At 37.4% G+C, this 16,981-nt stretch overlaps 1 protein-coding gene across 3 annotated transcripts in view; it reads right to left on the bottom strand.

Annotated features, from left to right (window-relative positions):
• The window catches only part of AFG1L (AFG1 like ATPase), a 135,665-nt gene that overhangs the window by 91,008 nt on the left and 27,676 nt on the right, over positions 1-16,981 (bottom strand). For all 3 annotated transcript variants that reach the window (XR_005126910.1, XR_008553311.1, XM_037520180.2), the window contains exons 3-5: positions 14,490-14,541; positions 9,109-9,210; positions 6,954-7,084 (exon numbers count right to left, since the gene is read on the bottom strand). Coding sequence is in view for 1 of the 3 variants with exons in the window: in XM_037520180.2 (XP_037376077.1) it covers positions 6,954-7,084; positions 9,109-9,210; positions 14,490-14,541 (285 nt within the window). In the remaining 2 variants the exon portion in view is untranslated. The remainder of the gene's footprint in view (positions 1-6,953; positions 7,085-9,108; positions 9,211-14,489; positions 14,542-16,981) is intronic.

Genomic DNA, 16,981 nt, shown 5'->3' with positions numbered 1-16,981 from the left:
TTTGCTCTATCAGAGTAAATTAACTTGAAGAAGCTATGGCTAATTAATAAAGCAGGAGTCACCTGGTATAGCTGAGTGCCAGTGTACACTCTTTTGATCTTGTCCCGGCACTTGTTCAGCTTCACTGGGGAACAGTAATTTTACAGTATAAGTGAACAGAAGACAATTGGCCACACATTCTTGGAGAGCGGGCTTTTTCAGCACCCAGCCTTTCATTACCACCAGGAACAAAAGAGGAGGCCACAGATTACCAATAAGGGTAGTGTGCTAATACAGAGAGTGGAGACATTTCATTAGCATTAAAGAGAAAAGATTTTTTATGACCTAGAGTTGCTTTCCATTATGACTCAAGTAAAAAAGAAAAAAATCTAATGGCTAATTTACATGTGTAAGTGCTTGAGTCTCAGTCATCCACTGATTGGTACAGTGCCATGTAATGAGTGACAAACATAAGCATGCATTATCAGTAATTAGTATTAGCACAAAAATAAGCACCTATTTTTTATTAGCAGTTTTTAATAGCTTTGCTGTTTTATAAAAACGGTCAAAACTATTTTTTAAATGATATTGATAGCATATAGAGGAGAATTTTGCATGATATTCTGCTAATGAGAATTCTTTTCTTGGGGGGAGGAGGGGGTTTGACCATATTAGTAAACATCTGTCCAGTGTCCCTGAAAAGAGAGAGAAGAAATAACCTTTTTTAAAAATCGGTTTCCTTCAGCATTGTGATATCTTTAGAATTACAAACCATTTAACAGAAACACAATTATTCAAGGAGGACATAATGAAAACCCAAAAGAAAACTTTGAGGAAAAGCTATTCTTTTATTTCAGTAACTAAAACTTATAAAAACAATCTTCCTAGACACATTTCTCAAATAGTAATTGTGTATCTGATACCACAAGTGAAACTGCAATGCTCGCTTAAAAATGACCAAGCTAATGAAAAATACACTCCACAAGTGCAAAAGCTGAATGCTACCAAAACAGAATCTTAAAAATCCCCTCAATTCAAGAGTATACGCTTGTTCTTAAGCAGCAATAATTCCCATTTATCTCCCTAGTAAAATAATACATTAACACCACCAAAAGGCCAATAACTACTTAAAAATTAAGACAACTAATAAGACTCAATTTTAAAAGTAGTGACTGTAGACATGTTGTCATTAAAATAAAGTGCCTAAACAATTATTTTCTAGTAAATCTGTAATGTATTATATAGTAGGTTTAATAGACTTAAGGATAATTTTTTGGTTCTATCATTAAAACATCCACTAAAATCCCATCCAACTCTGGATCTGTATATTTAAACACATAATAGGATTCATCATATGCCAAGGAGAACATCTGACAAAGCTGTTAATACTAGTGACTAAAAGCACTGATAATGGATTTAAACTGAGTACCAGCTGTGTGACCTTGGAGAAGTTACTTAACCTCTCTGACACTGAATTTCTTCGTCAATATAATGATGTCAGTAATAACATCTACCTTGTAAATTTGTTGTGATGCCTATAGTAAGTCCTCAAAAATATTAACTATGGGGCCTCCCTGGTGGCAAGGGGTTAAGTCTCAGCACTATGAAGTTATCTGCAGCCACTGCACATGAGTTTGATCCCCTGCCAGGGAGCTAACCCACATGGTGCAGCAAACCTCTCCTGTCTTGCCCACTGCTCCCCTCAGCAGTGTATTTCAGTCAATGTGCCTGTTCTGCTCCCCACTCTGTCTCTAGCGAATCCTCTCATGCCTCCCCACAACTGTGGCCTATACCCCAGTTCTTATATGCATAAATAAATAAATCTTTTAAAAAAATGTTAACTGATCATTACCTAAATATGTTAGGATAATTCCATATTATTTATATTACTGTATAGAATTTTGTCTGTAGATGGAATGATACACAGCAAAACACAGTAGCTAAGAACACAGGCACACAGAAAGGACTCAAACAGTAGGTAATATTATTATAGAATATATATAATAGATGGAATGTAAGCATTCCAATAAACAAATGGATACTGCCTCAAAGAGAGTTAAAAAAAAATAGACTTTTACTAGTAAATAAGCAAACATGGGAAAAATTCAACCATAGTATTAATTAAAAGAATACTAATTAAAACAATGAGATACCATTTTTCATCTATTAATTAGACACAAATGTTAAGATAATTCAGTATGTTGACAGGAAAAAAATGTGTGTTACTATGTATAAGGGAAGTAGGACTTAGGGGACTACTTCAGTAGTTATCATATTTTGTAATAGGAGTTAATCATTTCTTATCTTTACCCATTACTGAGTCTTAGGCACTATTCTAGATATTCCAGACACATCAATTAGTAAAACAAAGAGTTGTGCCTTTTAAGTTTACCTCCCTGAGGAGAACTATCTATAAAAAACAGCAAACATAATAAGTAAGAAAATTTACTTTTAAGGTAATATATGTTATGAAAGAAAAGGCAGGCAAGGGGTATTAGAAATGCTAGGGTCAATGATAAATCGCAATTTTATTTTATTTATTTATTTTTAATTTTTTTTAAAGATTTATTTATTTATTTATTTAATTTATTTATACAAGCACTGGGTACAGTCAGAAGCGCAGGAGGGTGAGAGAATTCATCAGAGTCAGAGCAGGGAGCAGAGCAGGCAGAAGGACCGACCGAGGTACACTGCTGAGGGGAGCAGCGGGCGGCAGGAGAGGTCTGTGCGCCATGTGGGACCCTCCTCCGGTGGCTGGGGAGCAGCCGGGGATCGAACCAGCACTGCAGAGGCTGCAGGCAGCTTCGCAACCCAGTGCTCAACCGCTGCGCCATCAGGGAGGCCCCAAATCGCAATTTTAAATAGGGTGTAGGGATAGGCCTGGTCAAGGAGATAACTGAACAAAAGATCTGAAGAAGTGAGAGACTCATGAGTATCTACAAGAGACTGGTTCCATGCAGAAAGAATACCAGTGCAGAGGGTCTGCTTATTTATTCTAAAGTGTGTGTATGTGAGGAATCAGAGTGCTGGATAGTGCTATTTTGGGACATTCTTTTGCCCTCTTGGACTTTAGGAATGGGGAGCAAGCAGAGATTTGGACTTGCAATACCCCAGTCTTGGTGTGCTAGAGAAGTTCCTTGAAGACTAGCAGAGACAGTTCATAGACTGAAACTAGGAAATCCATGCTCTGCCCAGTGACCACGTCTGCCCTCAGGGGACACATGCTTGACCTACTCTCACTTTCTCTAGCTCTTCTCAGGATTGGGTATATGCAGACATTCACCTTCTCTTGTATCCAGTGGTAAACTCCAAGATTCAAGTTTAGAATCATAGAGGAAATAAACGAGCAAGACTACTAACATTTTTCTTTTCTTTTTTTTTAAGATTTATTTTATTTATGTAAGAACCAGGGTACAGGCCAGATGCGCGGAAGGCTGAGAGGATTCACCAGAGACAGAGCAGGGAAAAGAACAGGCAGACTGACGAAATACACTGCTGAGGGGAGCAGTAGGCAAGACAGGAGAGGTCTGCTTGCCATGTGGGTTGCTCTAAGGCTGGCGGGAATGGAACTGGCACTGCAGAGGCTGCGGACAGCTTCCGCAGCCTCAGCCGCCTGCACCACCAGGGAGGCCCCAACTAACATTTTTCATTCTAGGACATTCATGCCAACTTTGCTCATAGGAGGAAGGTCTCCCACATTGCCAACTTTGACATAATAGAATGCTACCCTGAAATTTGGGCTCAACTAAGAGCAATCAGTGTGGTATTCAGTCAGATTTTGTCATCTCTGCACTTGTTTTCCTCAGAGCCCTGGTGGGAAAGAAGCATCAGTATAACATCTAACTATTAATTAGGGTTCCCCAATCTAGGAAGCAAAAAGGATAGGAAATAGTAGGGAGCAATGATGAAGGCTGAAAGTATAGGAGACACGGTCAGAAAGGAAGCAAGAAGTTTTGAGCAGGGTAATGACACTACTTAATATAACAATACCTCACTCCCCTGAGAGTTTAAGTCCTTTTAAATTGGGTTTTCCATTACTTGCAGCCAGAAGCATTCTAGGGAACAACTAATCTCCTTATTCTTGGGTTTTAATTTATTGGGTAATTCTCCTTCCATTGGAGTAACAGATTTTCTATTAAGAATGGTGATATTTGCTTGGGCCTCCCCGGTGGTGCAGCGGTTGAGCGCTGGGTTGCGAAGCTGCCCGCAGCCTCTTTAGCACTGGTTTGATCCCCGGCTGTTCCCCGCCCACCGGAGGAGGGTCCCACATGGCGCGCAGACCTCTCCTGCCGCCCGCTGCTCCCCTCAGCAGTGTACTTCGGTCCTTCTGCCTGCTCTGTTCCCCGCTCTGGTTCTGGTGAATTCTCACCCTCCCGTGCTTCTGACTGTACCCAGTGCTTGTATAAATAAATAAATCAATCTTTAAAAAAAAAAAAAAAAGAATGGTGATATTTCCTCACAGTACTTCTATTTATGCTATCTTTCACAAGCATAGGAAAATGACAGGAGCAAATCATGAGTAGAATAACTGCATTCTCAGTAAGATCGAGGGAAAACAGGCACAGGAGATTCAACTAAAGAAGAGAGGTTTATTTGAGACTCCAGGATGGGAGTAACACTGATAGTACCTCCAGGGAACTAAGGTGAAGACTGACCTGGGATTAGAAGTAGCTCTATAGAGTTTAGCAGCTGTCTAGGCAACAGCCTAGTACAGCAGCTCCTCGTTTTTCATTCAATGTTACAACGTTCACAAGGATAAAAGTTTTCTTTCTCAGCTTGGGCCACTGTGTGGTGTTAGCACATTTTCCTCATGTCTGCATGGATTTACTCCAGTTTCCCCCCACACCCCAAAGATGCGCGTGTTAGGTTCAATCATCCAGTGTCTGTGTGAGAGGGAGTGGGGGTTGGGGGGATGGGGTGCCTGAGATGGAAGGGCATCCTCTCCAGAGTTTACTCTCATCTTGCTTCCATGGCTGCCAGCATAAGCTATGGCCACCCATGACCCTGAACTGGAATAAGCGGATTTGGAAAATTAACAAATGAATTCAAAATGCCTAATATTAGAGTGTTTTGGATCTTTATTTAGAAGTTCAGGGTTGTGTTTGTGACCAGAAATATGCTCCAGGTATTTAACATTTGTTTTTATCACTTAGCCCATGGCAAAACTGGCTAAAGTAGCAGTTTCCAGCAACCTAACCATGATGTTAAGTGAGGACTTACTGTACTCCTTCCCCTAATATAATTCAGTCACATCCTATGACTCATGTTCCTGTCCCACTACAAAGAGAAAACTTCCCTTGGTGCCTCTTCATTCAAATACATGAAATAAAGGATATGACTTGCCCAACCCCTAGGTCACACAATACAAGTCGAAGGTGTTGACAAGCTTATGAACTAGCTCCTTATAGACTGGACATCCAGGTAAGGTCCATTTAACACGGGACAGCAAGGGTCTCATGGTATAGGAAGAAGCCTCTCTTAAGGCTATGGGGATGGGTGAGTAAACAAACATGAAGGCAACTATGAATGGGACAGATGACAGAAGAAACTTTAAAATCCAACTAGGACATTTCCTTCACTTCATCACAAATAGGTTGCAAGGCTGAAATGAGATGTGCATAGCCAAGCCATCCAGAGAGGAGGCACACAGCCAATGCCAGTTTTCTGTTAAAGTTCCCTGAAATTGATCTCAGGTAATCGGACACAGAAGTTTCTGAACTTAGCTCCAGAGATATTTTTCAAAGCTTTGGGCATGAAGTCCTATTTTTATTTATTTTTTGTTCTGAAAATAGCTTTAATTTTTTTAAAGATGTTTATTTTTTCACAATACAGTGAAGTCTTATTTTTAAGTTTATGTTTAATACTTGTAGATTTTTCTAGTTTCATTCCAATAATCAATTGGTCTTATAATAAGCATTATAGAAATTGCAACTATTATATTTCAGAACTACTAAAGAAAGCAGTCAAATGAAGAGGAAGTAATTGTTAATCTAGAGTACTATTGGTGGTGGTAGTAGTGGTACACTGGCCACAAGCCAGGATACAGAAAAGCCAAAAGACATGGTGTTGGTCTACATGACATATTTACTCTCATAAGAAATAAAAATTGGGAAATAACTTACTACCAATTCAAATATACAGTTTCAAAGAATCCCAAAGCTAGAAGAAACTTTAAAAGTTCAAACAGGGCCACTCCACCTGTTGTTCAGGTTTAAATGAGATAGGTGAAATCACTTGTTTTTCACAGAACAATTAAAAATAATCTAAAATACATAATTTTGTAATCATTCATTACCTCTGTGGTGTAGAGAAAATATAAATACATTGACTAGATTTTTGATGTGGGCAAACACACCTTTTTAAAACACCGACACTGCAATAAATATTTTAGGCTTTGCAAACTACATATGGTCTCTGTCGGTTTGTTTTTTTGTTTTTCATTTTTTAAGACCCTTTAGAAATGTGAAAATCATTCCTTTCTCACTGGCCATACAAAAAATAGATGCACCAGGGCCTCCCCTGGTGGCGCAGCGATTGAGCGCTGGGCTGCGAAGCTGCCTGCAGCCTCTGCAGTGCCGGTTCGATCCTCAGCTGCCGGCGAGGGTCCCACATGGTGTGCAGAACTCTCCTGCCACGCCCGCTGCTCCCCTCAGCAATGTATTTTGTCAGTCTACCTGTTCTGTTCCCCGCTCTGGCTCTGGTGAATTCTCTCACCCTCCTGTGCTTCTGACTATACCCAGTGCTTGTATAAATAATTAATCTTAAAAAAAAAAAACAAAAAAAAACAGATGCACCAGTCCTGACCTATGAAAACCATCAATTGTTGATCCCTGAGCAAGATAATGAAATTAAAGTCATAAGACACAATATGCTAAATCAATTAATAAAACAATGATAAAATCAGGAACAAAATTGCAATCTTCATACTTCATTCCACATATCATTCTACATCTATGGAAAAATCTCTATCTTACCTGAAATTCATCAAAACATAAGAGACTTGCTTCATCGCTGATTTCTTCAGCTACAGGAGCTATTGGATCATATGATTTAGCCATGAATCCTGCTTTCCTTTTTGGCAAACTCTGTTTAAGGCGGTGTATTCCTTAAATAGATTAAATCATATCAAATATTGCATTACTAGTAGACTGCTGATAACTATACCACTTTTAAATCTAATGAAACTTTAATGTGAGCAGAAATATCAAGTTTAAATTCCACATACAATCAAGTTTGATTACTGAAATTGGTTGTATTTTCTCTACCTCAAAATAAGTTGTTCTCATATGATTATATCCCATGATTGTAAGGTCACTTAGAGGTCATCCCACCTCAACTCTTCAATCACTTCAAAGATGATGGAGTGATAGAAGCTGACTCGGTGGAGACCAGAAGGATGCATAGATGGATCTTAGTCCTGAGGATTTCAGGGATCAGGTAGCATATATGACCTGTTCTATATGGAACCTAATCAAGAACCTTGTCGTGAGGCTAATACACAAAAGCTAGTTCCACTTCATTCATTACAAATGTTCTAAATGCTAGACCTAGTAGAAGAAAAATACAGTAGTCCTAGGGGGGAGGTTACAGTAGAGCTAGTAGACAAATAATGCAAAAATGAAATACATAAGAACACTATCAGAGCCATAAATGAACATATACATGCACATATAAATCAAATGCCTATATGCTATGGTGACTCAGAGGAAAGAACCTGATCAAGGATAACTTCCTGAAACAGCTGATGTTTTAACCCTTCTTATTAATCCTTGGTAGAAATACAAAGTGCCTGACCTTTATTTAGTAACCTTAGTTTTTTTAATTGGAAGTACTACATTTCTCTTTAGGACAAACTTGGGACACATTATTGTTTCAATGAGCATAGAACATATGAAACCAAATAAAATTTTACTTTAAGCAAAAATCTAATATTTTTATTTTTTTTTTTAAATATTAAATTTTATTTTTATATTCCCCCATACAATTGCAAATGCCCCATTCTGACCCCAATCCTTCCCCTCCCGCCCCCCACCCCCCAAAAAGTGTCTCTGGTTCATAGTTTTTTGTTGATTTTGATTTTCACTTTCTTATATTCATTTTCCTGGTCCCTTATTTAAGTTTTCTAGATTCCTGCTATGAGTGAGACCATCCGGTATTTTTCTTTTTCTTTTTGGCTTATTTCGCTGAGCATGATCCCTTCCAGCGCCATCCATGTTGCTGCAAATTGCATGTGTTTATCTTTTTTGAATGCTGAGTAATATTCCATGGTATATATGTACCACATCTTCTTGATCCAGTCATCTATTTTTGGGCATTTGGGTTGTTTCCAAAGCTTAGCTATTGTAAACAGTGCTGCTATAAACATAGGAGTGCAGGTGCTCTTTGGAATTGATGTTTCTGTGTCCTTTGGGTAAATACCTAGGAGTGGAATTGCTGGATCATATGGAAGCTCTATGTTTAGTAGGTCCAGAAATCTCCACACAGCTCTCCATAGTGGTTGGACCACTTTGCACTCCCACCAACAGTGCACAAGAGTTCCTTTTTCTCCACATCCTCGCCAACATTTGTTGTTGCTAGTTTTTTTAATATGTGCCATTCTCACTGGTGTGAGATGGTATCTCATGGTAGTTTTGATTTGCATTTCCCTGATTTATGGTCAACTAATCTTTGACAAAGGAGCAAAGACTATGCATTGGAGCAAAGAAAGTTTGTTCAATAAATGGTGCTGGGAAAACTGGGTCGCTACATGCAAAAGAATGAAGCTTGACCACTACCTCACACCATACACAAAAATCAACTCAAAATGGATTAAAGAACTAGACATAAGACCTGAAACCATAAAATACATAGAAGGAAATATAGGCGAAACACTACGGGATTTGCACATCAAAGACATCTTTACAGACACATCACCCAAAGCAGTGATAGTGAAGACAAAGATAAACAGCTGGGACTACATCAAATTAAAGAGCTTCTGCACAGCAAAAGAGACAATAACAAAAACAAAGAGAAACCCCACCAACTGGAAAAATCTAATATTTTTAAAGATTAAGAATTTTAAAAGAGAGGAAAACTATTTTTTAGGGTTTGCCTGCTTAGAAATCACATTTTTTCAGATTATTAACTTACTTTTGTGCACATCTAGCATGAAACCATGAAAATGAACCCGTTTTTTCTTCTTCATTTCCACATAAGAATAAAACATGTCCATCACCATTGTTTTCCCCGTACCTTAAAAAAAAAAAAAAGAATACTACTAAACAGTATGTACTGATTACTCTAATGATTGTTCATTAGCTTTGGGATAATGAAACTACTTTCTTCTACTGGAAAGCTTAAGACTATATTACTTTTTTAGAAAGGAGTGTTTATTTTTTATGTTAAACCAGCTAAAAATAAAATGTTATTATTACTCTTTTCTGGAAATACAACATTTAGTTAACATCACAGGGGCTGTTTCCCTCAGAGAACTATGTTCATAAACTGGTAAGAATAACAGAGTATTTATTCTTCAATTTCCATATGAAAAGACAACAGTATAAATAACAATTAAGTATTTATTGGGACATTACTAAGCTTGAGGAACTGACTTAGGCACAATGGGAAAATTCAAAAATGAAAAATAATAAAGATGAAGGTCTAACACAAATACTGAAAAAATAACAAATACTGAAAATAAATAATAGATATAGAGCTCAAGTACTGTCACTTTTCTTTTAAAGCTGAGAATATAGGCCTTTCAAATGAGCCCTATTGATGAGATTCTGATAGAGTCAAACTTTAAAATTAAAATATTTAATTTTTATCGCTGAAACATTTAATCACTACAATTGTATTAGTAATCGAAGAATCAACAGTCTGAGCATTTAACAGGACATGCACAAATAGCTTTCCCTTACAGCACGCCCAGCTTTAGGGCATTCCTCAGTAGGCCAGGCCAGGGCTTGCTGGTCCTATCTCTTAGAGATATCCCTCCTGCTTCCTCCTCTACCACCACATCACAGTCACCATGCTGTCCTCACAGGAGCTCAGCTAAATTCAAAGGCTGCTCAAGGCAGTAAGGTCAAATCTAATTTGGGGGTCTTCCTCCATTCTGTAAGGTGACTTTACATGCCATCTGAATGACCTGAAAACTTTTTGTATATGAAATACAATTCACCAAACAGGCCTTTAATGAAGAGCCCATTTGAGATTGAAAAGTTATTTTTTGCAAGAATATTCATACTCTTGATAGAGTAATAGCAAAGTGTAATCATTAAATTTACCCAAAATATTAATAGTTTAAAATTCTGCTGCATGAAGCATAGTGTACTTGCAGATTCAGAAAGAAGTCATGAGTTATCTAATTAAAAATATGAATAATGTATATTTCAATAATGTATATTTCAATGTAATCTCTGTACTAACTCTAAAAAAACTAGCTTGACATACAATAAGAACATCATTACTAAAAGTCTCTGGAGATAAAAACAAAAGGAAGAAATCATAAAGGAAAAGATTGATAGATTATGCTAAAAAATTCAACTTTCTGGTATCAAAATTACCATACATAAAATTACTATCTTCATTCATTTAGTCAATATATTTTTACTGAATGCCTACCATATGCAAGACACTATGCTAGGTGCTTAGAATGTGGTAGTGAACTTGAAAGTTTACTTTATATATCTTAAACATTAAAAAAATTTCTAGACACAAATGTTCAGACATATGCAAAAAAGAAAACCGATTCCCTACCTCACATATCCCACCAAAACTAATTCCAAATGAAGTTAAGGTGCTAAGAAATATTAAAGACCCTGGGCCTCCCCGGTGGCGCAGCGGTTGAACGCTGGGTTGCGAAGCTGCCCGCTGCCTCTGCAGCGCCGGTTCGATCCCCGGCTGCTCCCCGGCCACCGGAGGAGGGTCCCACATGGCGCGCAGACCTCTCCTGCCGCCCGCTGCTCCCCTCAGCAGTGTACTTCGGTCCTTCTGCCTGCTCTGCTCCCGGCTCTGGCTCTGGTGAATTCTCTCACCCTCCCGTGCTTCTGACTGTACCCAGTGCTTGTATGAATAAATAAAATAAATCTTAAAAAAAAAAAAGAAATATTAAAGACCCAGATGATAACACATATGAATATTTGTAAAACGCTGGAGTAAGAAAGACTTAGAAATACATATGGGGAAATGAAATTTATTGAGAAACCATGTGAGAGTAAATTTTCAGAGACTGGACTTGCCATCCAAACAGACAACTAGACAACTTGGTGAAATACATGAAACTAATGTTTTTAGACACTGGAAAAGAAGAAACACAAAATCCTTTTAAAACATAAAATTCTTTTAATTTGGCTATAAGAGGCACCTTTAGATTTAGTATTTTGGGCAAGAGCTTCTGTTTAACTAGTAGAGAAGAAAGCTGCATCCCAGGAAAGGCCTAGCATGAAAATCTCTGATACCCAAAGGCATAAAACAGCAGGAACAAACCATAGCACATAAAAATGTGGTCATGGATACTAGAAATATTAGATCAGTGTTTTTCAAAGTACCACTACAACCAAAACTATTTTTTCATAGAATAGAACAGAGCAGACTAAATCAAAATGCACCTTTTTCGCACAAATGTCTCATTTAAATATTTTTCAGGTGTGTGATGTATCACGCATGCACACATATACTGAGTCAGGGAGTAAAATATCAATATATTTCTTACTATGGGTCATATTCAGAAATGTTTCAAAGCTACTGCACCAGTTTATAAGCTTTTGGTGAACAAAGATTGTGTTTGCTTATATTCACCATTACATTTCCAGAAACAACACACTTTCTGGCACAAAGCAGATGCTCAATAAATACTGTCAAGGGAATGGAAGAATAAAAACAAGAGCTGTTGGGGAAAGGTAGAGAAGAAATCAATACTAAATTTTACTGACTTTCACAACTTCGCTTTGGTCTCTATAGAATTCTAAATAAAACCTTATATTTTTCTCAAGAGACGATTCTTACTAAGGAGTAACTTGTAAAACCTAAAACTCTTTTTATGTTCTAATGTTCAAGTCTACATTAATTAGGAAGCCAAAAATAACCACTTGAAAGTGCCTCCCACCTCCACCATTGGTGTCCTTTTCACAGTAGACCCCCTGCAGAAGAAACTGGAAACACTGTCCTCCACCACTGCCTCCAAGGCCAGGAGAATAATGTTCCCCCGCTCCTAACCTTAACACTAGCATGCTTGTCAACTGGTAGAACTAGAGCCCATTATCAATGTGAAATAGGTGGGGGTAAAGCAGGAGGCAGCAGAAAAGGGGCTTATAAAAAACATACTTTGTCTTCTACTGTATGGGAGAAATCACTCTGCCATCACCACTGCAGTCTGATGGCCAAGAGCTGAAATGCTAGAAGAAAGCCAGCAGTAAGGTAAGGATGAAGCCACAAAACACTATCACCATGGCTTTTGGCTTCTGCATGAAATGTGCTAAACATTTTATTAATGAAAATATTTTAAAATTGAACCATGGCGATGATCCTTACAACTTAATATTCACTCTGTTGGGGTTCTTTGGGCTAAGTGTCCATGTGAGTCAATCATTTTAACATGTTTATACGAAGAAAGAGCAGAGTGAAGTGGGCATGACAGAACCCATCCAAGCACAGGTCAACTGAGTGGAAGGGGGAGCTCTATTTCCTCTTTCCCATTGAATCTCCTTAAAGCTAAAAACCAACAGGTTCTCAAGTCTGAAAAAGAAAAATAGTAAAGAATAGGAAAATATGGAGGCATTCTGAGACTGTTCTCCTAACCAGAGACTCCCCAAAATAAGTTTCTAAATTGATGACAGCCACCAAAATGTTCATCTCATTTCCTGTTTCAAATACTTTCGCTCGTGCCCTCACTACGCTCCTAACTGAGGCTTGCCTCTCACCCAGCCTATGTGAAATCCCATGTTATCACATCTTTTCTACTCTTACAAGCATTCAGATGTTTATTGTACTTGCCTAAAATTTTTGGGAAATATGGCTGTATTTTCAAACTAAAATTCACCATCTTTCATAAGTTTAGGTGGTTTTTTTTAAGTCCTTTTGCAGAAGTGGAAGCAACTGCACATTACAACTTTCTCCATTTATGGATAAGTGGTTAAGGTAACAAGAGAAACAAAGATGTTGATTTTAGCAATGACTAAACATGAAAGTGGAGGTATAGGAAGTATGTGTTCTCTGAAGAGGCAAATAATGAAATGATGACAACAGGATGAGACCTTAGTAGTATCCTCAGGTTCAGACACATAAAATTGATAGAGTACCTGGAATAAATTGCTTTCTAAATAAGAAGTTAAGTATACATTGGTCTCAAAAATATTAATTAGCAAATGAACTAAGGAAAAGTATTGTTTTGAGCTTCTTTCACATTTTTTTTTAAATCTGTAAGTTTCAAGAACCTGAAGAATCTTACGAGACAATCTATCATTCATTTTTGTGAACTAAACAATTCTCTTTATCAGATTCACTAAATCTGCACATGTAAAACAGGTTATTCAGAGGCATCAGCAAACAAATCAGAAAAAGAGGGAGGGTCCAGAAAAGAAGTTTGATCTCTAAGGCACTGTAACTACTTATTCAACTTTCATCTTTTTTATTGTCCTAAAAATCATACTAATAAACTCTGACACCACTCCCTCATAACACAAATTTGTTATAGCTGCTATAGGGGAGCTTGGAGCTTGTTTATTAGTATAGGACCAAAAGTGAGCTCTTACATGTAAATGTGAGTTTTGAGGATGCTAAAATAAGAAATGGTTGACAAGCAATAAGGTCAGGAAAAGCAAAAACCACCTTCATGCCATCAGGGAATGTACATTACCAGAGGGAAGTTTAGGCCTAGGATAAAAGAATTTGTTTGAAGGAAGTAGAAACCAAAATACAAACAATTTCACCAAGAATGAAGTTAGAGAAGAAGCAAGACATGAAATAACTAGGAAAATATAGAAAGAAAGTCACAACTCAAAAAGTTTCCAAGAAAATGTCTTTGGGTCTAATGTATACAAATGAGAGACCAAGGAAATGTAACCACACATGCATTGAGAATATCCTCTAGTAACTAAATTAAAGATAATCACAAGTAAGTTGAAGACAAGGGTTTAGACCATGAGTAGAAATATTAGTGGAAATTAAAAATGAAAAGAATGGCCTTCCTTTTTAAAAATATTACTCTGAGCCAGATAGCACTGTGCAAAAAAGATTCTGATTTATCTTATAACCTATCTGTAGATGATTTCCTTGCCTGAAAACTATTCATATTATACATTAAGTAATGTTTGCACCCTGACATACTAACTAATCCCGTCTCAGATATACTAAGTAAAAGTAAAAGTGAAAACTAAGATAAATGCCTACTTCTCTCACTCCCCCTTTTTTACTTCGCCCCATTCTATTCCCTTGTTGACAGTAGATTGAGGGATGGAAATACAATTTATTTCTGAGTGAAAATTGGAAAACTTTTTGTTTCAATCACCCAAAATTTATTTTAACCAACTTACCAACATCTCCATAAACATACAGGCCCTTTGGAGGTTTGCTCCTTGAAAAAAGCTGCAAATTAAGAACAAATTATAAATCTCCAACATGGAAATAATTATTAAATAGCATCATATACATGGTGTTCCTAACTGTTATATACAGGACTAAGAGGGGTTATTGAACACAATAAGCATGAAAAACTTGATGTAAAAGCCTGTGAATCCCCACTTAGGTTTTAGAAGTAAAGACAAAAAGCAGGGTGGTACAGAGCAAGGGCTCTGAAGTTTTATGACTTGAGTTTACATCCATCCCTTTTACGATACAATCTCCTCACTCCCTATCTACCCCCTACAACTACAATTTCCAAATGGATTCCCCTAACAATAGCAGCCTACTCATTCCCAGCAAGCAAGATATCAGAAGGATTTTTCTGGAGAAATGTAAAGTTCTTTAGGAAAAAAAAGACACTAAGTGTGGGGTCTTCCCAAAGAAAAAGCTGGGTCTCTATCTCTATCTAATCATCTTAGAGTAAAGCACACTAGTCAACACACTTCTTAAGATGGAGCTGTCAATCAGCTTGTTAGTATCTGAAAAGACACTAAAATGAATTGAAAATCAAGAATCAGTAGAAATTAGAAGGAAAAAAAACACTTGCAAGATAAAAGTTAGAGAACAGAACAAACGTCAGGGAAGGAGAGGGAGTCAAGAAGAAACTGGTTCCATAAACAGCAAAAGGTACCATTAAAACCACAAGAACAAAATGCAATTTTTGAAAAAGGAACATTAAAAGGAAAATAAAGCACTTTGAAACTTAAAATATGGTGACAGAGATACAATTTCAAAAAGAAGGATTAGAAGGAAATGTTAAGGAAATGTTCCAGAAAATACAACAAATAAACAGCAACAATAAACAATAAAAAAATAGAAAATTTCAAAAAGAAGGATTAGAAGATAAGCCAATGTTAAGGAAATATTCCAGAAAGTATAACAAATAAACAGCAACAAGAAACAATAAAAAAAAATAAGAAAATTATAGGATTAATTCAGGAGGTTCAATGTCTGAAAAAAAAATAGAGGAAAAGGAGAGGACATCCACTAAGAAATAATGCAATGGTTTTTCTCAAAGCTAAAGGACAAGATTTCTAGATTGGGAGGCTAGAATAAATGCCCAACACAGTGAGGAAGATAAGACCCATACCAAATCACAATCCTGAAATTTCAGGCCACTAAAGACATAAAGATGATCCTGCAAACACCGGCAGTGCCTAAGGGAGGTGGAGGAGGCCAAGAAAACAGTTTACAAACAGTGGTAAAGGCATTTCAAATTTGAGGGACAATACTATCTAGTTTAATCCTTTCAATCTGTCCATCAAATGCAAAAATGGAAAATTGACATTCTATACACACAGGGCCACAAAAAATCTTCCAAAAATAGAAAGAAGAAAATCTAGACTCCACAAAATACGAAGATTCCTGGCCAGGTAGCCCTGGGATGATAGAGGGTCCACATGTTAAGAAATCAATCAATCCAGGCCCAAACAGGAGGGAAGGCTTTAGCAAAGAAACAAAAGCAAATAACCATGCTAAGTTGTGTTACACTTAGATGAGTAACCTTCAAACTGCAACTGTTCCTAAACACCAGTGTAAAAACCAAGGTATACCTGAGCAGAGAATCACAGAGGGTAAAAGCAGAAATAAGCAAAGGTTAAGCCACTGAGCACCAACCGCAGCAGTCAAAATTTTGGCAGGGAACATTCTTAAATGCTAGATTTTAGGATCTAGTCCTAATACTTTTATTTTTAAATCTATGGATTACCTCCAGCCCGTCTCAGAAAGCTCTCTCACTAACCTGTCCCTCTTAGCTTTCACTACCAAAGCTCACTCCCCGCATCCAGAATGCCCTTTCTAGACATCACCGTGATTTAGGCAAAAGGAACTTCTTGGGCTCAATTCTGCCAGCTAATGCTTTCAACACAATGTTCCACACATCAACTCTCCATCTATGCTTAAATTTCAACTGAAGAAGGTCCCGCTCCTGCCAAAACCTTTCATTTGTCTTACTTTAAAGACTTATGGAACCATTCTTGTATACTGGTTATCCTATTTCCAACTTGCCAGAAAGAAGCATTATGCTTTTAATTTTAGAACAGATTCAAACTGGTAAATTTACATACAACCTAATAATCTCTGTGTTGGAAACCTTTTGAAAGCCACATTCTGTATGAGGTAACTGAGAGTGTCATGGCAATTCACTTTGCAGGAATATTGGGGGCCTACTCTAGTGCTGTTCACATGATACATAAGCTGAACAGTGAAGATCAAGGCAAAAAAATAATAATAATACAGGTGGAGAAAAGAAGATGGCAGCATGGAGGAAACTCAGTGCTGACTAAAAGGAAAAATTATCCCTCGGTCCTATCTTCTGTCTCATCCACTCAAACTCAACATATTTTTGAAAGACCACTTTTGCAGGTAAAAAACTATACCTATAATTTATATTATATTGTACTGT

Source organism: Talpa occidentalis, unplaced genomic scaffold, assembly GCF_014898055.3.
Source record: "Talpa occidentalis isolate TD23 unplaced genomic scaffold, MPIMG_talOcc4v2.1 talOcc4.2, whole genome shotgun sequence".
Classification (NCBI taxonomy): Eukaryota; Metazoa; Chordata; class Mammalia; order Eulipotyphla; family Talpidae; genus Talpa; species Talpa occidentalis.
Note: the sequence above shows the minus strand (reverse complement) of the source record. Positions and strands in the feature narration are given on the sequence as shown.